General features: G+C 43.2%; 1 protein-coding gene across 1 annotated transcript in view; it reads left to right on the top strand.

Moving 5' to 3' along the window:
• The first annotated feature begins 813 nt into the window (after positions 1 to 813).
• The window catches only part of LOC139159551 (SUN domain-containing protein 3-like), a 32371-nt gene continuing 9160 nt past the window's right edge, over positions 814 to 24024 (top strand). The window contains exons 1-3 of the mRNA XM_070736862.1: positions 814 to 918; positions 22170 to 22210; positions 23828 to 23984. Of these exons, the coding sequence (XP_070592963.1) occupies positions 814 to 918; positions 22170 to 22210; positions 23828 to 23984 (303 nt within the window). The remainder of the gene's footprint in view (positions 919 to 22169; positions 22211 to 23827; positions 23985 to 24024) is intronic.

Below are 24024 nucleotides of genomic sequence, written 5' to 3' on the forward strand. Positions count from 1 at the left end.
GGCAGGAGGTATCGTCACATTTATTCATGTCAAACGTGACGATACCTCCATGAGCAAACGTAATGATACCTCCATGAGCAAACGTGATGATACCACATGAATAAACCTTTTGATTGCAAAAAGGGATTTGTAAAACATACAGTAGTGGTAAGATAATGGTATTGACAGAATTTAACACCTTTCCCCCCCCAAACATTTTTATTGTGGTTTTTCCAGTTAATAAATTTCCAAACTTTATACATCTGTGCTCTTGCCTATTATTTACATATCAATTCTTTGGCATATCATTGTAAGAATAATTAATACATAACATTTACATCTCCTTTCATTCAAATCCATAAAGTCCATATTTTTCAAATATACATTTTACTTCCCTTACATTTTACATCTCTTTTTCCATTTTCTATATTCAATCCAATTGTACCATTTCTTCCATAGTGCATAATATTCCGAGGTCATTTGTCCTTTCAATTCAACTTAACACTTTGACATGCTGTACGGTATATAAATAATTTCCCATTCTGTTCTGTTTTTACAGATGTTCATTCCCCAATCTCTGTATGAAGAGATGCTTCCATAGGAATGAAGTTGTACATGCTTCCTGCTTCTGCATGATGTAAACTGAAAAACAATGAACCATTCTGCCAGCTTTCTGGATCCATTGCTTGGTGTTTTCAAATGCATAAGTTAGCTCCATTTAAATTAACACTGATTGATTGTAAAATTTAGCATACATTTTTTTAAAAATCTTACTAGAACAAAAAAGCAGGACAAAAGAATGATGTGTGTGCTATATTCATGGAGCAATCCAACATGGACTTCCACTTTCTTCAGGCAAACAGTAATAAACCAGCTGTCAGAAATATTCCCCAGATGAATGTAACCGCATGGGCTCCTGTTATGCTTAATCAACCAAAGGTAAGCTTCAATACACTTTCAATACAAGGGTGCATTTACACAAGTTTCGCTGACATTCAGGAGAGATCAGTGTTCCTGTTTGGAGCAATCTCCTTCCACAATTCCTTGAAAATGTAGACTGGGGGAGGGGGGGGAATAGCAAGGTCTGTTGAAGTCTTAGAAGGAGCCAGTCATCTGACATTATATAACGATTAAGATTAATGAGGTGGATTAAATAGCTTCAAAGAAATAACGGCTCAGCTAGCCAGTCTTTTTTTTTTTAAAGAAAAATAATGTATGCAGACTTATTTTTAGAACCAATTATAATGAGAATACTGGTATTCACATCTTCCCAGATGATTTCCCTCCCCATTGTGTTCTGTCCCAGCGTAGAGCCCCCCAAAATAAGATGCACACCACCGGATTAACTACTAAAGATTTTACTATTTACAAAAGTCTTATGCAGTTTGAGTATTTTGGAAAAGAAAGTAAAATCGAGCAAAAGCTTCACCGCACTGATTATAATGTCTTATCAGGTGGCAAGAGTCCCAAGAATGGGTAAACACAACTGTAATTATTAGATGGTAGAAAACGTTCAGAAAGATAGACTTACAGAGTTTGGCTAGAAGCCCGGAGCTAATTACTGCAGCCAAGGATGTGGTTCTTTCAAAACACAAGCCGGAGACGAGAGCTGCAACAAGATTTCTGAAACGAACTAAATTGTTCTCTGTGCCGAAGTATCGCATTACTCTGCCTTAAATAGCCTGAGTGTGTGACCCAGTAGCCAGCATTGCTACTCATGAGGAAGCCTCCTCCTGAGTAACCACTCTTGCCTCCTAGAGGCCCTGTGAATCCTAGAATCAAGAAGAGGCTCCTCCTCTTCTCCTGAGTCACTCATCTCAGGAGCTGCAGAAGGCCCGGGTTGCTCTTCAGCCTCTAACACCACATCCTCTTCACTGTCAGTCTTGGCTGTCAGGTACACAGGATGCCTGTACTGTGTGTGCAATAGCACATGCACATAAGTTTTCGGCACCCGAGGAAAAAACAGTTCGCCGTCACTGCTATATACCTCTGCACTGCTCTCAAATTTTTGAAAGGAGGCTAAATACAGGTAGTCCTCAACTTATGACCCCAATTGAGCCTAATACTTATGTTGCGAAGTGTGAGTTTTGCCCCATTTTGCAACTTTTCTTGTCACATGAAATGAATCACTGCAGTTGTTAAGTTAGTTAACACGGTTAGTAAGTGAATCTGTTTTCTCCATTGTTTTTACTTTTTCGAAAGTAGCAAAAGGGGATCACATGACTCCAGGGCACTGAGACCACCATAAGCATGAGTCATTTGTCAAGCATTTGAATGTAAATCTTGTGACGATGGGGATGCTGCAACAATCATAATACACGTAGCAATAGCACTTATATATCTCGTCACAGTGTTTTTACAGCCCTCTGTGAGTGGTTTACAGAGTCAGACTATTGCCAACAATCTGGGTCCTCATTTTACCCACTTCGGAAGGATGGAAGGCTGAGTCACCCTTGAACCTGGTGAGATTCGATCTGCCAAATTGCAGGCAGACAGCAATCAACAGAAATAGCCTGCAGTACTGTTCTAACTACTGCACCACAACAGTTCCTAAGTATGAAAAATGATCATAAGCAGGGGGTGGGCTGCTGCCTGGATGGGGAGGAACGCAGTGGGGTAGCAAAAATGGAGCTCCACCCCAGATCACCCAATTTGCACTGAAAGATATTTAAATAAAATGCAGGGCGTCCTATATAAGCCATGCCCACAGTGTGGTAGTAAAAATTTTGGTAGCCCTTCACTGGTTATAAGTCACTATTTTTAGTGCCATTGTAACTTGGAATGGTCACTAAACAAACTGTTGTAAGTCGAGGACTACCTGTACTCATAATTCCTCCCCTCTCCCTCCCTCCCTTCCCCCCCCTTCACACACACTCACCCAGTCACTGTCTCTCAAAATTATAAAACTGGATATATTCTGCCATCTTGTGATGAAACTGAAGAATATTCTTTAAATCCCTTTTGTAAGGCCCGGATATTTATATAATTATTACTATCCAAATAATTATCTTCAAAAGCAATAAGCGTTCAGAGCTAATTCTTCCTTACTTTGTATTCACTGAGGATTCCTTTTCAACTGTCTCTTTAACTCTGTCTTCCTTTAATTGAGAACTTTGCATTTTTATTTTCAGTTCAACCACTTCAGTACTTATTCTCTAGATAGTTATTGGCTACCTATTTATTCCTACCTTCTGCGCCCACTATTCCTACCCACTGAATTCTTTGCTCCATGACATTTACAGATGGGTATGCTGTACAGACATGCACAAAGACAGCCAAACATAGGTTTCAGATTCCAACATTGATTTGCTCCTTTATTGATTATAATTCCCACGTTCCCATTGTTACAAGGAACCCCATACGAGTGTTACAGTTTTATTCATAATTCAAATGGTTGGGGTTTTTTGCCAGTTTCTGACATTTTTTTGTTGGTGTCAGCAAAAAAAAAAAGTCCAATCAAATGAATGGATTTGTTTAATGACCATCATTTTCAGAAATTACCAATTGAATTTACAAATACATGCACAAACAATCCTTCTCTTTAAAATCTGGCCTGGTTTAGCTCACAAGGATAGGAAGAGGAGAAAACAGAAAAACACAAAACTGGAAATGTCAGGTTGCTCAGCACTTATCCAGTGAGGATGGTTTATTTATGCAGATGAAATTCATAATCAATGGAAAAACACAAAAGAGATTTTTGAAAAGCTTCCATCCTTCACCCATCTAATTAGTTTCATTTTGTAAAAAAAATAAAAGGGAAGCCATCAAAGCATCTTTCTAGAGAACAAAGAATGAAAGGAATAAGGAATAATTGGGTGTGAATGATTAATAAACATGAACTTACAGCCTTCATTATTACTTTCTAAAGACAGACCATATACTGGCCACAATTTCTTTAGCGGTTTTATCTTAAAATTTATATGTTGTTTGGAACATATAATTATTGCACCTACCCAAAGTATATATTTAACTAATAGTTAATTTTACATGTTTTAAGTTGATATTCATGATTCTATACAGAAGTGCAACTTTTAATATTGACAATCCATTGTTTGCTGTAATTTGGGCTGCTGGGATGGATATCAGTGCTGGCTATGATGCTAACATATTTTTGGAGTACAAAACACACCCTTTTCCCCCGAAAAGAGGATGAAAAAGTTGGTGCATCTTATACACTGAATATAGCCATTTTTGCTGTCCCTAAGCCCAGCTCCAGTGTCCCATTTTTGCAAAAAATGTGCCTGTTTTTTGCAAAAATGGGACAGAGGGTCTGGGAAGCCTGCGGAGCTCCTGATGCTGGGGGATGGCAAAACTGCCCCCATATTTGCAAAAGAAATGGAACATTTTCCACCCATTCTTTTGCAAAAATGGGGTGGGAAAATGGCCTAGAAAGCTTGCAAAGAGCTCCTAGGGACTGGGGAGGAGACAAAAATGCCCCATTTGGTGGAAAAATGGGTGGAAAATGGCCCGGTTTTTGCAAAAACCGCATTTTTGCCATCCCCCAGCACCTAGGAATTCCCTGCAGGCTTCCAGGACCCTTCGCCCACCCCATTTTTGCAGGAAAACGGGCAAAAAACCAGCCCATTTTTCACAAAAACGGGGGTAATTTTGCCTTCTAATTACCCCATTTGCAGCAACATGACTGGAGGAGGAATTCTGGGAGTTGAAGTCCACAAGTCTTAAAGCTGTCAAGTTTGAAGTTTGTAAAAAGGGTACATGTTTGTAAAAAGTATTCTCCTACATTCTGCTGGTATTTTATTAAATAATATATTACTACACCATTTGGTTCAGAATACTTTTTTCCTTGTTTTCCACCTCTAAAATCTAGGTGCGTCTTATACCCTGGTGTGTCTTATACTCCAAAAAATACAGTAATATTAAACAACACCTATATTCAAGAGTTGTTCCAAAGCATTTATTTACTACCCCATGCATTCAAGTGTTATATTTAATAATATCACCCAATTTCTTTCAAATTTCATGAGCAAATGTCACCTCTGAATTTTGTCACACATTGCCCTTCTCTATGTTAAATGAACTACTGTGTTTTCCGAGATGAAATCTGCAATATTTACTAATTTAAAATATCTGGCCCTTCGTTAATTCACCCAAGGCTAAGGAAGAACATATACTATACTCCATAGAAATCGTGCTACAGCATTTTATAACATTTGCTTATTATATATGAGTGCAATCTTAATTCTAGTAAAATATTTAAGGACAAGCATTTCATTATCTCTGTTCTCATTATACTTTCTAATGCCTCTTTATTAAGATACAGATTTCATTGCATTTAAAGTGCAATACCTACATTGCTTATTAGAACAATTTTTTTTCAAAGCCCATCATCCAAAGGCTGGGGCACCCCTGATTGCATTTTACTTTAAGCCCAATATTTGCCTTCAACACCAAGACCGAGATGCATCGAAAACAATATTCCACTTCTTCACCAATTCTATATTCAGCAGCTTATTTTTCAGAAAAAAAATGTACTTCTGTTGCTATTGTTCAACATCTAGGACCATAGTACCAATATTACCAATTTACTACAGATTGCTAAAAGGTTTTTCATTGAGTCCTGCTTAGCATGACATTTAACCCTCAAAGTGAAGAATAGGTATTGCCCCACAAAGACTGTTCTAGCACTATACAATGTCACTGAACTACTAATATGGCAATATGAAACTGGCCTTTATTAGGGATATATTGCCTCAGCAATGGCTGGATGTTGTCCTAAGGCTGTGATGGTGAAGCACGCGGCCTTAGGTAGCATGCGGGGGATTTCTAGATTTTTAGGTTTAGGTTTAGGTTTATTGGATTTATATGCCGCCCCTCTCCGCAAACTCGGGGCGGCTCACAACAATAATAAAAAAACAGTACAGTACACAATACCAAATCCAATGCCCACCCATCCAGATTCCAATTGAAATTAATAATCTCATAAAAAAAACAAAAACAAAACAGTATATATAAAAAACAGGCACACAGTCAATCAATCAACAAAACAACATGGGCAAGGGGGAGGTGTTTTAGTTCCCCCATGCCTGACGGCAAAGGTGGGTCTTAAGGAGTTTACGAAAGGCAGGGAGGGTGGGGGCAATCCTAATCTCAGGGGGGAGCTGGTTCCAGAGGGTCGGGGCCCCCACAGAGAAGGCTCTTCCCCTGGGTCCCGCCAGACGACATTGTTTAGTCGACGGGACCCGGAGAAGGCCAACTCTGTGGGACCTAACCGGTCGCTGGGATTCGTGCGGCAGGAGGCGGTCCCGAAGATATTCTGGTCCGGTGCCATGAAGGGCTTTATAGGTCATAACCAACACTTTGAATTGTGACCGGAAACTGATCGGCAGCCAATGCAGACTGCGGAGTGTTGGAGTGATATGGGCATACTTGGAGAAGCCCATAATTGCTCTCGCAGCTGCATTCTGCACGGTCTGAAGTTTCCGAACACTTTTCAAAGGTAGCCCCATGTAGAGAGCGTTACAGTAGTCGAGCCTCGAGGTGATGAGGGCATGAGTGACTGTGAGCAATGACTCCCGGTCCAAATAGGGCCGCAACTGGCGCACCAGGCGAACCTGGGCAAACGCCCCCCTCGCCACAGCTGAAAGGTGTTTTTCTAATGTGAGCTGTGGATCGAGGAGGACGCCCAAGTTGCGGACCCTCTCTGAGGGGGTCAATAATTCCCCCCCCAGGGTAATGGACGGACAGATAGAATTGTCCTTGGGAGGCAAGACCCACAGCCACTCCGTCTTGTCTGGGTTGAGTTTGAGTTTGTTGACACCCATCCAGGCCCCAACAGCCTCCAGGCACCGGCACATCACTTCCACTGCTTCGTTGACTGGACATGGGGTGGAGATGTACAACTGGGTATCATCGGCATATTGATGATACCTCACCCCATGCCCTTGGATGATCTCACCCAGCGGTTTCATGTAGATATTAAATAGCAGGGGGGAGAGGACCGACCCCTGAGGCACCCCACAAGGGAGAAACCTCGGGGTCGACCTCTGACCCCCCACTAACACCGACTGCGACCGACCGGAGAGGTAGGAGGAGAACCACTGAAGAACAGTGCCTCCCACTCCCAACCCCTCCAGCCGGCGCAGAAGGATACCATGGTCGATGGTATCGAAAGCCGCTGAGAGGTCAAGGAGCACCAGGACAGAGGACAAGCCCCTGTCCCGGGCCCGCCAGAGATCATCCATCAACGCGACCAAAGCAGTTTCCGTGCTGTAGCCGGGCCTGAATCCAGACTGCTGAGGACCTAGATAATCGGCTTCATCCAAGGACCGCTGGAGTTGAAGTGCCACCACCTTCTCGACAACCTTCCCCATGAAGGGAAGGTTGGAGACTGGACGGTAGTTATTAAGCACGGCTGGGTCCAGGGAAGGCTTCTTGAGGAGGGGGCGCACAACCGCCTCCTTATAAAGTGGCGGAAAGGACCCCCTCCCCAAGGAGGCGTTGACAATCTCCTGGACCCAGCTCCGTGTCACCCCTAGACTGGCCGAAACCAGCCAAGAGGGACACGGATCCAGTAAACAGGTGGCGGAACTCACAGCTCCAATGGCCTTGTCCACTTCATCAGGTGTCACCAAGTCAAACTCCCCCCAGACAGATGGACAAAGACGTTTAGCCCCAGTCACCTCGACTGACTCATTGTCAGTCGACTCTGTTTCACAATTGGAGTCGAGGTCGGCCCGGATCCGAGCGATTTTATCAGCGAAAAACGTGTTAAAATCCTCGGCACTACTCTGCAAGGGCTCCCCAACTCCCCTCTGATTAAGAAGGGAGCGGGTTACCCTAAACAGAGCGGCCGGGCGGGATTCCGCTGATGCAATCAAGGCGGCATGATACGCGCATCTTGCCGCCTTGAGCGCCACTTTGTAAGTCTTAATATGAGCTCTTACAAGTGTTCGATCGGATTCGGACTTACTCTTCCTCCATCGCTTCTCCAGACGTCTCTTCTGGCGCTTCAACACCCGGAGCTCCTCGTTGAACCATGGAGCTCTACGGGGTCTAGTGCCGCGGAGAGGTCGCAACGGCGCAATCCGGTCAAGAGCCTCCCCTGCAGCCTTGTTCCAGGCCTCAGCAAGAGACTCTGCCGAACTGTGGACAAGTGTATCTGGAATAACCCCAAGCGCCATCTGGAAGCCTTCTGGATCCATCAGGCGTCTGGGGCGGAACCTCCTAATTGGTTCTGCCTCCCTGCGGGGAAGGATTGGAGCCAGGAAGTTAAGCCGCAGTAGGAAATGATCTGACCACGACAAAGGCAGCACTTCTAAGCCCCTTAATCTCAGATCATTACTCAGTTGCTCAGAGAGGAATATCATATCGGGTGCGTGCCCACCCTCGTGAGTCGGACCCTGAACTACTTGAGTCAGGTCCATGGCTGTCATGGTGGCCATGAACTCCTGTGCCAGTCCAGAGGAACCGCCGAGCGACGGCAGATTGAAGTCCCCCAGGACGATAAGTCCGGGGAACTCCACCGCCAGCCCGGCCACCTCCTCGAGCAGCACAGGCAGGGCTGTTGACACGCAGCTGGGAGGCAGGTACGTGAGTAACAAGCCCACCTGAACCCCTAAGTCCAACTTCACCAGGAGGGACTCGCAACCCGCAACCTCTGGAGCAATGAGCCTACGCAGGCCAAGACTCTCCCTGGCTACAATAGCCACTCCTCCCCCCCTTCCCTGGGGTCGAGGTTGGTGCCATACCCGAAACCCAGCTGGGCAAATTTCAGAGAGAGGAACTCCTCCCTCTGGGCCCAGCCAGGTTTCGGTCACACAAGCCAGGTCGGCCTCCTCATCCAGGATCAGATCCCGGATGAGGAGAGCTTTATTTACCACCGACCTGGCATTGAGTAGCAACAACTTGAGCCCAGGGCCAGAATTACACTCATCACCAGTGCTTTGAGTTAAGCTCATGGAGCCTGAAGAAGGGATCGCTACTAAGCAGCGATTCCTCCTTCCCCTGGAACGGCTAGCTCCATGGCTTCCGCCATACCTGCCTCTCCCCAGCAAGACTGGGATATTTTGACCCTCTGCCACCCCAGAGATAAGTGTCCCCTCCCCTCCTGCCCCTCCAGCGTCAGGTGTGCCAAAAATTCCATTCATGTCATATTCATTCATTCCATACATATTATAATCCCTCTCACCCACTCCATTCCATCTATCACTCCCCTCCCATTCATTTTTATTCACAGTATTCCATTCATTCCAATAATTACTAAAATAGTCCCATTCATTCATGCCATCACTACCATCCTCCCATCCACTTAAAAATCCCCACAATAATTTAATTAAAAAGAGTTAATATAAAACTAATAGTTCATATTATTAAAATATTAATTATTAAAAATATAGATAAATATAAGTAATAAAAATAAATATATAGGTAGAAGATATTTCAACTGGTCAGTTAATTAATCAATTAAGCCAAGTTCATATAGATATCATCCAGTCTAAAAAGGTGAGTCTGAGGGATGTATGATGTTATTAGTAGGACAAACAGTCCTGAGTATAAACTCTGTCCTCTGTCGTCCCAGGTTTTCTCTTTGCCACTGTCGTTGTTATCAGCTTTCTCACCTCCACGACACCCCCGGTCTCTCATGGGTCGCCCCAAATGTCTACCAGTACCTCTGCTGTTATTTGAGAGGTATCTCTGTATCCCCTGGTCTTCAGTTATAGCATCCAGCAGCCACAAGGTTTTCATACTGTCAATTTCAATCTGGCAGTTTCTTTCTCACAATCTCCTTGTTCACTATAATGGCAGACCCTCCTTCTTCCAGGCACTCCAACACCGAGTATGTCCACCGCAAAGCCCTCCGACGTCAAGCGTGCCCACCATGTAACCACTCGACGTCCAGCGTCTATCCGGTAGATCCCGTTGTTTTTGGGAACGTCCTGCTGTTGTGGGGGACGTTTTCCTCTATCTACTTTCCTCCTCGGCCCGTGCACAGTCGGCCCAGCATGCTTGCCCTGAACATTCACACACTCGCTCGCTCCTTCTCAGTCCCTCTCCACCTCTCCACCTCTGTCCGTGTCAATATGAGTCAATGCTGGGCGGCAACCCCCACTCTTCTTATCTCTGTCAGCCCCCGGGTTGAGCCTCAATGTAATTGCAACAATACAGCTCACCCCACTGCAGAATGCTCTTAAAAAGTGTGGATTCAGGGCAGAATCAAACCAGCTCGGTCACAATCGCCATTTTCCGAGCCCCAGCTGATCGGGGCTCCCAGCTTTCTCACAGCAGGAAATAAAGAGAAAAGCACTGCCGAGACACAAGGTAACACGATCCTCCGAAACGGGGGAGTCTAATCCTTCTGAACTATCTGTTGTTTTTCAAAATTAACTGAAAAGTTTCCCTATATTTGATCTTAATGCCGTAGTCCAGCGGAGCAGCAGTCTCTTCCCTCCCTCCTGCTACTCAACCGGAACCGGTTAATTAGTTAATTGGATTAAGATATTGTGTATTGTATATTTTATATGTTGTGAGCCACCCAGAGTCCTCGAAGAGGGGCGGCATAGAAATCCTATTATTATTAATAATAATAATAATAATAATAATAATAATAATAATAATAATAATAATCTATGCTTGTAGTCAGTCTGTGCGATCTTTTTGTAGCATACTCAGCTGCTGCAAAAAGATCGCACAGACTGACTACAAGCATAGACATGATGCTGTGGCACAGATGATCCACTGGAACCTGTGCCGGAACTACCATTTACCAGTGGCAAAGAACTAGTGGGATCATAAGCCAAAAAAAGTGGTCGAAAATGAGCAAGCAAAACTACTGTGGGACTTCCGACTTCAGACTGACCGAATTCTGAAGCATAACACACCAGACATCTTGATTGTAGAGAAAAAGAAAGTATGGATCATCGACATCGCAATCCCAGGGGACAGAAAATTGAGGAAAAGCAGCTAGAGAAATTAGTGAAATACGAAGATCTAAAAATCGAGCTGGCATAAGCCAGTGAAAGTGGTCCTAGTGGTACTTGGCACGCTGAGCGCAGTGCCAAAGGATCTCAGTGGACATTTGAAAACAATCGGAATTGACAAAATCTCCATCTGTCAATTGCAAAAGGCCACTTTACTGGGATCGGCAAACATAATTTGCTACTACATCACGCAGTCCTAGGTGCTTGGGAAGCGCCCGACTGGTGATGAAATACGAAATCCAGCATAGTGATCTCATTTGCTGTGTTGTATCGACATGATGATGATGATGATGATGATGATGATAATAATAATAATAATAATAATAATAATAATAATAATAATAATAATAATAATATCTGCCAGCACGCAAGCTGTTTCCCTACATCATGCATGTCCCTGCCAGCCAGCTGATTTTTGGTTCATGCGGAAGCTCTGGGAAGGCATTTTCAGCCTCTAGTGGGGGTAGGGGAGGTGTCAAGGTTCCAAGTAACATCTGAACTAAATCAGAATCTGAGTCAAAGTACTCCTCAAAGTTCCAATTTATTTCCGAAGCCATCCTGGCACCCACACTGGGAAACCTGAATCTGAGTTTCCCAATCAGTTGAAAATTCACATCCCTTGTTCCCCCCACCCACAAACTTGTCACATTGCCCACTCAGATTGTACCAGCGGGGCAAGTCCTTCCTCCGCTTCCGCCCAGGTGGGTGGGTATAGGATGGCCTTGAACCACTCGAAAGAATGCTTTGTGGTTGCATCTGTTCCCTCATGAAAATCACCCCTCCCAAGTTCCCATAAACATCAGGCAAGTGTGGCAAGCTACTGATTTGTCACCAACTTCTGCACCCGCTTGACGGGTGTCAGAAAGCCTCTGGAGCCTGGAGATGGTGAAAAACAGGCCTACTGGGCCCACCAGAAGTTGGAAAATGGGACATTTTCAGCCTCTAGAAGGCCTTGAGGGCGGAGGAGGCTGTTTTCGCCCTCCCCATGCTCCAAGAAAGACTGTGGAGTCTGAGGAGGGCAAAAAGCACACTTAACCCCCCCCCCCAAAAAAGTTGGAAAACGGGGAGGGAGACATGCATGCATGGGGCAATGCGGACATCATGTGTGCATGTGCAGGGGGTGCATGGTGCATGAGGGGCATTGAATTGTGGGTGTTGGCACACACACACTCTTTTGGCACCCGAGGGGAAAAAGTTTTGCCATCACTGTCATAAGGTCTTATAACTCACTAGTGGACAAGTGGTAAAGATTTTTTCTGATTGAACCTGAGAGAAGACAAATCAAACACTCTAGTCCAGTGATGGCGAAACTTTTTTTCCTTGGGTGCCAAAAGCACCAGTGTGCGTGCACTATTGGGCATTTGCGAGTGGCCACACCCATTATCCGATGCCTGGGGAGGGAGAAAATGGCTTCCCCATCCCCCAGAGGCCATGAGCACCCAGTTTCCCAACTTCTGGTGAGTCTGGTAGGCCCATTTTCCACCCACCCCCACCTCTTAGAGGTCCTCTGAAAGCCAAAAACTCCCTCCTAGACCTCTGCAAAAGCTGAAAATCGTGCACATGTGTGCTGGAGCTGAGCTAGGGCAACATCTCATGTGCCAGCAGATATGGCTCTGCATGCCACCTGTGGCACGGGTGCCAGAGGTTCACCATCACTGTCCTAGTCAATCCTGACTTTCTGATAATTCAATTCAATTTATTAGATTTGTATGCCGCCCCTCTCCGAAGACTCGGGGCGGCTCACAACAGTAATAAAAAAACAGTATAACAATGGAACAAATCTAATAATAAAATTATATAAAAACCCCAACAATTTTAAAAAACCATACAGCACATACATACCAAAGATAAAATATAAGAAAGCCTGGGGGAGATGTCTTCATTCCCCCGTGCCTGGCAATATAGGTGGGTCTTGAGTAACTTGCGAAAGACAAGGAGGGTGGGGGCCATTTTAATCTTCGGGGGGAGTTGATTCCAGAGGGCCGGGGCCGCCACAGAGAAGGCTCTTCCCCTGGGGCCGGCCAAACGACATTGTTTGGTCGACAGGACCCGGAGAAGGCCAACTCTGTGGGACCTTATCAGCCACTAGGATTCGTGTGGTAGAAGGCGGTTCCAGAGGTATTCTGGTCCAATGCCAGGTTTATTACCAACACTTTAAAGGTCATTACCAACACTTTGAATTGTGACCGGAAACCGATCAGCAGCCAGTGCAGGCCACAGAGTGTTGTAGAAACGTGGGCGAATCTAGGAAGCCCCATGATAGCTCTCGCAGCCGCATTCTGCACGATCTGAAGTTTCTAAACACTTTTCAAAGGTAGCCCCATGTAGAGAGCGTTGCAGTAGTTGAACCTCGAGGTGATAATGGCATGAGCGACTGTGAGCAATGACTCCCTGTCCAAATAGGGCCGCAACTGGTGCACTAGGGGGACCTGGGCAAACGCCCTCCTCGCCACAGCCGAAAGATGGTGTTCCAATGTTAGCTGTGGATCGAGGAGGACGCCCCAGTTGTGAACCCTCTCTGAGGGGGTCAATAATTCCCCCTCCAGGATAATGGACGGACAGATGGAATTGTCCTTGGGAGGCAAAACCCACAGCCACTCCATCTTGTCTGGATTGAGTTTGAGCTTGTTGACACCCATCCAGACCCCAACAGCTTCCAGGCACCAGCACATCCCTTCCACTGCTGTCTTGCCTTCATAACTTAAGTTTTTAAGTTTTAAAAACTCCACAAGTAAATGCAAAAGGTCTTCAACGGGCACTCGTAAGATTAGCCTCCCAGCCTTCTGACTATGAATGAAATAAGGGTAGAAGAACCCATAGGGTAAAAAAAATGGACCCAAGTGACTTTTTTTTTTTTTGGTGCTTTGAGCAATCAATAAATGAACGGTCATAAGTCGAGGACTACTTCCCTGGAGGCCTGCATGTGCTTATGTTCAACAGCAAGGAAAGCTTTCTGAGACACACACATACACATTGTGTGTGTCCCCCCCATGTGCTCACCAGGCCGACAATGAGAGTTGTGGCCCAGTTTGAGTTTCATTATGGAGGGATGTCATGCCATAATTGACACGGAGGTGAGAGTTGGTTCCACACTCCTTGACCAAATGCTTGACAATCCCCAATATGACACTCTTGGCAAGCTAAATACGGTGTGTGTGTGTTTGTGTGGGTGGCACCATTCTTGGTTTGAGTGTTTACCTAACTGGAAAGAAAACTAACTTCAGATTGTGTCCCCTTGTTCTTGTGTTCACTTTCCTATTAAAAACAGTTCCCTCCTGAACCTTATTTAACCCTTTGACATATTTATTTATTTTTTATTTTATTCATTTGTCCAATACACAAATACATAGGAAGAAAAATAGACATGTGGTAAGGGTAAGTGAACTTAGAGGAGAGGATATATGAAAGGAAGAGAATATATATGATAGGTGAAAGAAAGGAAAGACAATTGGACAGGGGACAAAAAGCACACCAGTGCACTTATGTACGCCCCTTACTGGCCTCTTAAGAACCTGGAGAGGTCAATCGTGGAGAGTCTAAGCGAGAAATGTTGGGGGTTAGTGGTTGACACAATTGAGTCCGGTAATAAGTTCCACGCTTCGATAACTCGATCGTTGAAATCATATTTTTTACAATCAATTTTGGAGCGGTTTGTATTAAGTTTGAATCTGTTGCGTGCTCTTGTGTTGTTGCGGTTGAAGCTGACATAGTCATTGACCGGTAGGACGTTGCAGCATATGATCTTGTGGGCAATACTCAAATCGTGTTTTAGGCGCCGTAGTTCTAGGCTTTCTAGGCCCAGGATTGTTAGTCTATTTTCGTAGGGTATTCTGTTTCGAGTGGAGGAGTGAAGGGCTCTTCTGGTGAAATATCTTTGGACGTTTTCAAGGGTGTTGATGTCCAAGATGTGGTATGGGTTCCAGACAGATAAATGTTTCAATCATGTCCCCCCTTTTCCTTCTGTCTTCCAGACTATACAGATCGAGTTCATTAAGTCTTTCCTGATAAGCATAAAACGTATCAGGAAAGACTTAATGAACATGATTGGAACATTTAAATATGTCAAAGGGTTAAATAAGATTCAGGAGGGAAGTGTTTTTAATAGGAAAGTGAACACAAGAACAAGGGGACACAATCTGAAGTTAGTTGGGGAAAGATCAAAAGCAACATGAGAAAATATTTTTTTACTGAAAGAGTAGTAGATACTTGGAACAAACTCCCAGCAGACGGGGTGAGTAAATCCACAGTAACTGAATTTAAACATGCCTGGGATAAACATATATCCATCCTATGATAAAATACAACTTTCAATGGGAAGGTTTAAAACAAGAGCTGTTGAATGAAAGAAGCCAGAATGAGTTTATTTACAGAAATCTAGCACACGTTGACTCACTTAGGAAGTTTGGGAAAGTTGTCATTTTGGTGACATCCAACCACGCCTTCACACTAATCATATGTTGTATGACACAAGAGAGGACTGAAGAGCCTCCGTGGTCCAGTGGTTAGAGTGCAGTATTGCAGGCTATTTCTGCTGATCACTGGCTGCCAGGAGTTTCGCAGATCGAATCTCAGTAGGCTCAAGGTTGAGTAAAATGAGGACCCAGATTGTTGGGGGCAATAGGCTTATTCTCTGTAAACCGCTTAGAGAGAGCTGTAAAGCATTGTGAAGCGGTATATAAGTCTAAATGCTATTGCTATTGTATCTTTTATTTTTTCACACCTCCCTCTCTCCCTCTGCATCCAATCAGCTGGTGGATGGGCAAATGGCAGTTGGCTGTCTTAGAACTCAGGCTGACAATTGACATATAACGGCTGAAGGAAGGTGGTGAAATAAGAGCCAGAGAAAGACTCAGAGGTTATTGTGGAGTGCCAGATATTGTTGGGCGAGGCCTTTCTCTTTGAAGTAAGGGGACCCTTACAGGTATGCTGGGGTACAATTTTCCTTATAGTCTACAGCAGTGATGGCAAACCTTTCTTTCCTCTGGTGCCAAGAGAGCATGGGTGCGCGCTATTGCTCATGCGTGAGTGCCCACACCCATAATTCAATGCCTGAGGAAGCTAAAATAGCTTCCCCTGTCCCCTGGAGACCCTCTGGAGGCCAAAAATGGCCTGTTCCCCAACTTCTGGTGGGCCCAATAGGCTCATGTTTTGCCCTCCCTCATCCCTCCTGAGGCTCTCTGGAAACCAAAAACTCCCAGGGCCTCTGTGTGAGCCAAAAATCAGCTGGCCAGCACACACATGCACATTGGAGCTGAGTTAAGGCAATGGCTCACATACCAGCAGACATGGCTCCGCGTGCCACCTGTGGCACCCATGCCATAGGTTCACCATTACTGGTCTACAGCTTCCTTTCTTCCCTTCCACAAGCAGGCAATTTCCTCGGTCAGCTGAAGAGGGTTCATTTCTGAACTCCCTCCCAGATTCCCACAAGCAACCTCAATTAAAGTTTTGTTCCCAATCCCTTTTTGTTTTTTTCATTCTGTTTCTCCATTTAATTAAGGAAATAGGGATCTCTGGAAGAATCATCCACAAGGGATCACCAGCTGTTTATTATATAAAGTAAGACTGACCTCTAGTGAAAGTATCCAGCACTTCAACTCATTTATTTTTCTTCTTCTTCACCTGGCAGTAAATTTGTGTGATTTGGAAAAAATAGAATAAAATTTAAAAAGTCCTTTAGCTTTCAATCCTCATATTTCATACTGAGAATTCCTCCCAATGAAGGAAAAAGGCATTCTCAGAGATCAGATTTTCTGGATCAACTTCTATTTCAGATGGTGCAGAAAGTACGATCATCTGTTAATAGGAAAAAAATATAGCAAAATGTTAGATCTTTTCACAACACATACGTTCTCTGGATTGTGCCAAAGAAGATGATTATAACAAGCAACTTTTTAGAAGAGGGGTTAGTTAGAAACAAAGGAAGGTTGGTTTGATGTATTTAGTAAACCATTATCTCCACTGCAGGTCCAAGAACTGAATCTGGGATCAATTTATTTGTTTGTTTGTTTTATATTGTTTTATATTACTCACCCATAGTGACTCAAGGCAGCTTACAGAATATAAAACCACATTTGAAACAATAAAGATAATAAAAAGAATCAAATAAATTAATATAGTATAATATAATAAAATCAACCCCTACCCCATTCCCTTCCGCAAGTGTAAAATAAATTTTAAAATATTAAATTTTCCATTCTTCAGTGATTCTATTCCACCATTTCTTTGATATTAGTGTAATTCTTGTCCCGCAGTAAATCATCCTATGGAGAGTTGGCCATGTTGAAATAAACCCAGTTGAAACACCCATGGACTTCTTGAATCCTTTGCATAGACTCAAGCTGCCTCTCTCCTCCATTACTTGCAGGAAGAAAGCTTATGTTATGTCTTCCTCTACTTCACAAGTAGTCTTTCTGCTGATCCTCTTGCTGGTTTTCATCAACTCTACTATGTTTTTTACTCTCACTTCTGCTTTTCCATATCTCAAGCAATGTAATAACCTGACCAAGTCCAGTTAGTAGAAATAAAGAGAGGACACATGTTCTTGTGGGTGACTCGATTGTCAGAGGTGTTCATTTGGGACAGAGGAAGGATGTGGTGAAGGTGATGAGGTGTCTTCCAGGAGCCACTGCCCACAGGGACAGCAGGCGGATTACAAACATTGTCAGGGCTGTGAGTAAAGGTAATGAAGTTGATGTGGTGGTGCATCTTGGCACAAATGATCTGTCCCAGAGAAATGTTAATGTAGTAAAAAGAGATTTTCAAAGTCTAAGTGTGGAGCTGGGTAAAATAACTGATTCAGTGACTTTCTCAGAGGTGTTACCGGTTTGTGGCCAGGAAGGTAAAACAAGTTGTATCAGAGAGTTTAATGTGTGGTTAAGGCAGTGGTGTAAAGCTGAAGGTTTTGGTTATGTAAGTCATGATGTCAGTAGATGGTCTAATAGGGAGTTGTTTAAGAGGGATGGTTTGCATCCATCATACAGAGGTACCCAGGTGCTCGGTGAGGAATTCAGAGCTTTTTTGGACAGGCATTTAAACTAGGTAAAGGGGACAGAGATGTACCAGATGTGGAGGATTTCTGTCCCCGACCAATGAGGATACATCAGTTTCTGGAAGCTTATGAAAAGGGAGCTGAAAATAAAATAGATGTAGTTGTTGATGATAAGGGGCAAACTAATAATGAAAATAATGTTCTTCGGGTAATGTGCACGAATGCTCGAAGCTTGAGCAACAAGCTCTGTGAGTTAATGGCCATAATATCTAGAGATAATTTGGATCTGGTTGCCATAACTGAGACATGGTTTAAGGATTCCAATGAATGGGAAATATCCATACCAGGATATACACTGTATAGGAAGGATAGAATAGAGAGAAGGGGAGGTGGAGTAGCCATTTATGTTAAAGAAAGTCTAAAAACAATACTAATTCAAAATACATGTAAAGATCTGGAGACCCTCTGGATTTGCATGCAAAATAAAGACGGTTCTGTCATTAGAATTGGGGTGATCTATAGGCCTCCAGGGCAATCTGAGGAACATGACAACAAGATGGTGGATGAGATTACCCTAATGGCAGTAAAGGGAGATATTGTGGTTATGGGTGATTTCAACATGCCTGATGTTGACTGGAATATCCCCAGTGCCCTTACATGCAAAAGTAAGAATATAGTAGAGGCCTTTACAGGAGCAGCTATGGCACAGCTAGTTAAGACACCAACTAGAGGGGAGAATATTCTAGATTTAGTTTTTACAAATGGGAATCGGGTTTCAGAGGTCAAGGTGGGAGAAAATTTAGGTTGCAGCGACCATCTATGTTTGTGGTTTGATGTAAAAACTGATTGTGAGCAATCCTATACTGCAACCAAAGTATTGGATTTCAGAAAAACAAATTTTAATGCAATGGGGGAATATTTAAATAATGAATTAAAGGGGAGGGATAAAATGGCAGGAGCGAGCACCCAGTGGACTGTATTAAAAAAGGCCATCTTAAAAGCCACAAGACTTTATGTAATGCAAGTAACTAAAGGTAAAAGGAAGAAGAAACCGCTATGGTTTAGCAATGATGTAAGGGCTATAGTCAATGAAAAAAAGGCTGCCTATAGGAGGTATAAAGAGTCTGGAAATATAGCTGATAGAGAGGTGTATAAAATGAGACAGAAGGAGGCAAAACAGATAATATATGCTGCTAAAGCCTCAAAAGAGGAAGAAATAGCAAAATCTGTAAAGAAGGGGGATAAAACCTTCTTCAGATATATTAGTGATAGGAAGAAGAAAAACTGCAGCATCACAAAGCTTAGTACCAGGAATAATACATGCATTAATGGGAATAAGGAGATCGCTGACCATTTCAATAGCTACTTCTGTTCAGTTTTCTCAAAGGACACCTTACAAAATAATACTATAGAGGGATATAGCATTGCTTCCAGCTGTACGGATTCAGCTCCAGTGATCTTAGAAGCCGATGTCTTAGAAGAACTTGAAAGATTAAAGATAAATAAGGCAATGGGTCCAGATGGCATCCATCCCAGAGTTCTTAAAGAACTCAGATCTGTCATTGCTACCCCCCTGACTGATTTGTTTAACCAATCCCTGTTAACAGGAGATGTTCCTGAGGATTGGAGAATGGCCAGTGTTGTGCCTATCCACAAGAAGGGCAGTAGAGAAGAAGCTGGAAACTACAGGCCAGTTAGCTTGACATCAGTTGTAGTTAAAATGATGGAGACTCTACTCAAAAAGAGGATAAATCAGCATCTAAAAAACAATAACTTATTGGACCCAAATCAGCATGGCTTTACTGAAGGCAAATCGTGTCAGACTAATCTCATTGAGTTCTTTGACTATGTCACAAAGGTGTTGGATCAAGGTGGTGCCGTGGATATTGCCTATCTGGACTTCAGCAAAGCCTTTGATACGGTTCCACATAAAGAGCTGATAGATAAATTAGTGAAGATTGGACTTAATCCCTGGATAGTTCAGTGGATTTCAAGCTGGCTGAAGCATAGACATCAGAGAGTTATTGTTAATGGCGAGTATTCTGAGCAGAGAGAGGTTACAAGCGGTGTGCCACAAGGGTCTGTTCTGGGTCCTATTCTTTTTAATATGTTTGTGAGTGACATAGGGGAAGGTTTGGTAGGGAAGGTTTGCCTATTTGCCGATGACTCTAAAGTGTGCAATAGGGTTGATATTCCTGGAGGGGTCTGTAATATGGTAAATGATTTAGCGTTACTAGATAAATGGTCAAAGCAATGGAAACTGCAGTTTAATGTTTCCAAATGTAAAATAATGCACTTGGGGAAAAGGAATCCTAAATCTGAGTATTGCATTGGCAGTTCTGTGTTAGCAAAAACTTTAGAAGAGAAGGATTTAGGGGTAGTGATTTCAAAATGGGTGAGCAGTGTGGTCGGGCAGTAGGAAAGGCAAGTAGGATGCTTGGCTGCATAGCTAGAGGTATAACAAGCAGGAAGAGGGAGATTGTGATCCCCTTATATAGAGCGCTGGTGAGACCACATTTGGAGTACTGTGTTCAGTTCTGGAGACCTCACCTACAAAAAGATATTGACAAAATTGAACGGGTCCAAAGACGGGCTACAAGAATGGTGGAAGGTCTGAAGTATAAAACGTATCAGGAAAGACTTAATGAACTCAATCTGTATAGTCTGGAAGACAGAAGGAAAAGGGGGGACATGATCGAAACATTTAAATATGTTAAAGGGTTAAATAGGGTTCAGGAGGGAAGTGTTTTTAACAGGAAAGTGAACACAAGAACAAGGGGACACAATCTGAAGTTAGTTGGGGGAAAGATCAAAGGCAACATGAGAAAGTATTATTTTACTGAAAGAGTAGTAGATCCTTGGAACAAACTTCCAGCAGACGTGGTTGGTAAATCCACAGTAACCGAATTTAAACATGCCTGGGATAAACATATATCCATTGTAAGATAAAATACAGGAAATAGTAAAAGGGCAGACTAGATGGACCATGGGGTCTTTTTCTGCCGTCAGTCTTCTATGTTTCTATGTTTCTAACATAGAGGCGGCACATGGACATCCATTTCAATAACCACCGATACACTTGACATCCGTGAATCTGTCTAATCCTGCCTTGAAGCTATCAAGGCTGACAGCTGAATTCCATAAACCAACGACCCTCTGGGTGAAGACATATTTCCCTTGATCTGTCCTTGCTTTCTTACCTATGTGCTTTAAGGAGTGCCCCCTCGTCCTAGTATTGTGTGATAGAGAAAAGAATTTTCTCTCTCCATCTTTTCTATCCCATGCATGATTTTATACACTTCGATCAAGTCACCCCTTAAACGCCATCTTTCAAGGCTGAAGGGACCAAGGCGTTGCAACCTGGTATCATAAGGGAGGGGCTCCAAGCAGTGTGGAAGGTGTAGGGAGAACTCAATTTATGAAGAACCTGGAGAAAAGGCCAAATCATATGCCCCTTTTCCCCTACTCCCCATCGTTTGAAATGCTTACCCTGGCACTGGGATAATTAGAAAGAATGGGAATGGTGTTTGCATTTACATTCACTGGAAAGAGAGTGAACAGGTACATGATGGGGAATATGCATTGAAAGGAGTGTAGCTGCAGCTTCTTGGGAGGCAAATGCTTTCAGGGGTGAAAGTGACTAGGATTTTGTCAATTCCAGGCAGCAGCTGCTACCAGGCTGTAATCAACTAATTAACGTTACACAACTGAGCCTGTTAAGTTGTTCTCAGCAGTTTTGGAGTAACCACTGCTACACAAACAAGCAGCTCAGGAAGTGACAGATTGCTTGGGTTTGATATAGCAATTAAAATGCTGGCTTAGAAACCAGGAGACACTGAGTACTAGTCCTGCCTTAACCTCGAAAGTTAGCTGGGTGATCTTGGCCAAGTCACACACACTCACCTTAACTCACTTGTTATTTTGGGAAAAATAAGAGGAAGAAGGTATATATATATATATACACACACACATGATGTTGTAAAGATAAATGTGGTTATTGATTCCAAAGTTAGTTTTTCATCATCTATGTAATGGTAAATTCTCACTATCTGAGGCAATCACTAAATGATAAGATTATAATTTACTGCATAATTCTGGCTGGGTAGGTATGGAATTGAATTTAAGTCAAGAAGCATAAATATATATAAAATATATATATTTTAAAATGGTCATAAATTAACTACAGTTAACTATGATTGAGGTCCATGGTACAAATTGTTCATATAAAAGTTGAATCATATATGTTTTTTTCCTTCCAACAGGAACTAGCAAAAGTGTATGAAACTGAGCTGAACAATCTCTGGTAAGGCTATTATACATCCCTCCAAAATATCTTAAAGAAAAAGACTTTACTCATTAATTAAATGTATAAACTGCTTAAATCTATCTCATGACACTGGGAAATTTACAAAATGCAATAGTTAAAAACAAGAATGCACACAAGCTTTTTTTAAAAAAAAATCTGGAAATCGTCACCCAATAAACCAAAACATTGGAAAGAGGCCTCTCCTTCTTCAAAAGTAAGATATGGAAGAAAAGCTATGGTTTAAAGGAAAAGAACTGTATAAATCTCGGGGAATGTGGCTTGTTGAAATGCAGCCAGGCTTAGAACTACAGGAACTAAGACAGGGCTGCCCAACCTTGGCAAATTTCCAGAATTCCCCAGCCAGACATGCCTTGGTCTAGGAATGTAAGCCTCAAGCTTCATTTTCTCATGTACATTAGGGTTAAAATAATAGGTTGTCCAATCCCATCCTTGGCCTACACAAGGGGTAGGCAAAGTTGGCTCTTCTATGACTTGTGGACTTCAACTCCCAGAATGCCTGAGCCAATCATGCTAGCTCAGGAATTCTTGGGAGTTGAAGTCCACATGTCATAGAAGAGCCAACTTTGCCTATTCCTGGCCTACACCAATCCCTTTGGAGGGAATCCTAAGACTGAAAACACATTGGAAGTCTTCTCTGGATAAGTATGCATTTGCTTTTGGTTAGAGACTACAGTGCAACATTCTTTCACACCCAAGGAGAAAATATTTCAGCTGCAATTCTATCCACCTTTCTGTGGAAGTAAGTTCCCCTGAATGCAAAAAGATTCATTCCTGACTATGTATATTTAGGGCAGGACTCTCAAACCCAAGGCCCATGGGCCACATTCGGCCTGAGGGAGGCTTAGATGTGACCTGTGGGACTGCCCTGTAAACAGTAAAGATTGGCTTCTTGGTGCCTCTGCTGGCCAAAACAGTGCTTGGGTGGGCCACATGCGGTGGCCGAGTTTTGCAGGAGGCCGTCACAGCAAAAAAATGGAGCCTCCAGGGCCTCCACAGGTGCCACTGGTACATGTGATGTTGAGCTGACCACGCCCACTATGGCCAACTTTGTGGTCGTAAGTCCTCAACTTACGACCACAATTGAGCCCAAATGTTTTTGTTGCTAAATGAGACATTTGTTAACTGAATTTTGCCCCTGTTTACCACTATCTTGCTACACTGGTTAAGTGAAACTCTGCCTTTCTTAAGTTAATAGCATGGTTATTAAATGAATTTGGCTTCCCTAATTGACTTTGTCTGTAAAAAGGTTGCAAAAAGATGATCACAACACTGGGACTCTGCAACCGTCATAAATATGAATCAGTTGCCAAGCATCTGAATCTTTGTCATGTGACCATGGGGAGGCAGCAACAGTCCTAAATGTGAAAAGTGGTCGGAAATCACTTTTTTCAGTGCCACTGTAATTTCAGACTTATTAAATGAATGGTTGTAAGTCAAGGACCAGCTGCATCACACTAGTCTACAGCAAAAATCAAGGCAACACTAGACGGAAGCAACAATAGAACGGGTTTGTATCCTTTTGTTTTGCCATTTAACAGTTTTTCAGAGTTTTGCATATAATCCTGACACCCATTTCCCCTCCTTTATTACAAGGAAATCACAACGTCTGCTGGAAGATCAATTCCATGAAATTCAGGACCTTAAGGACGAAATGGATCAAATACAGTCTGAGATCAGCAACCTCCAGAAAGGCCGCCTGCAGTCCACCAAGCAAATCCTTCAGGAAAGTGACTTATCAGGAGAGGAGAAAGTAGGAAGCTGCAACTAATCTCAGAAATTCTCTGGTTTCG

The sequence above is a fragment of the Erythrolamprus reginae genome, chromosome 2 (assembly GCF_031021105.1).
Source record: "Erythrolamprus reginae isolate rEryReg1 chromosome 2, rEryReg1.hap1, whole genome shotgun sequence".
Classification (NCBI taxonomy): Eukaryota; Metazoa; Chordata; class Lepidosauria; order Squamata; family Dipsadidae; genus Erythrolamprus; species Erythrolamprus reginae.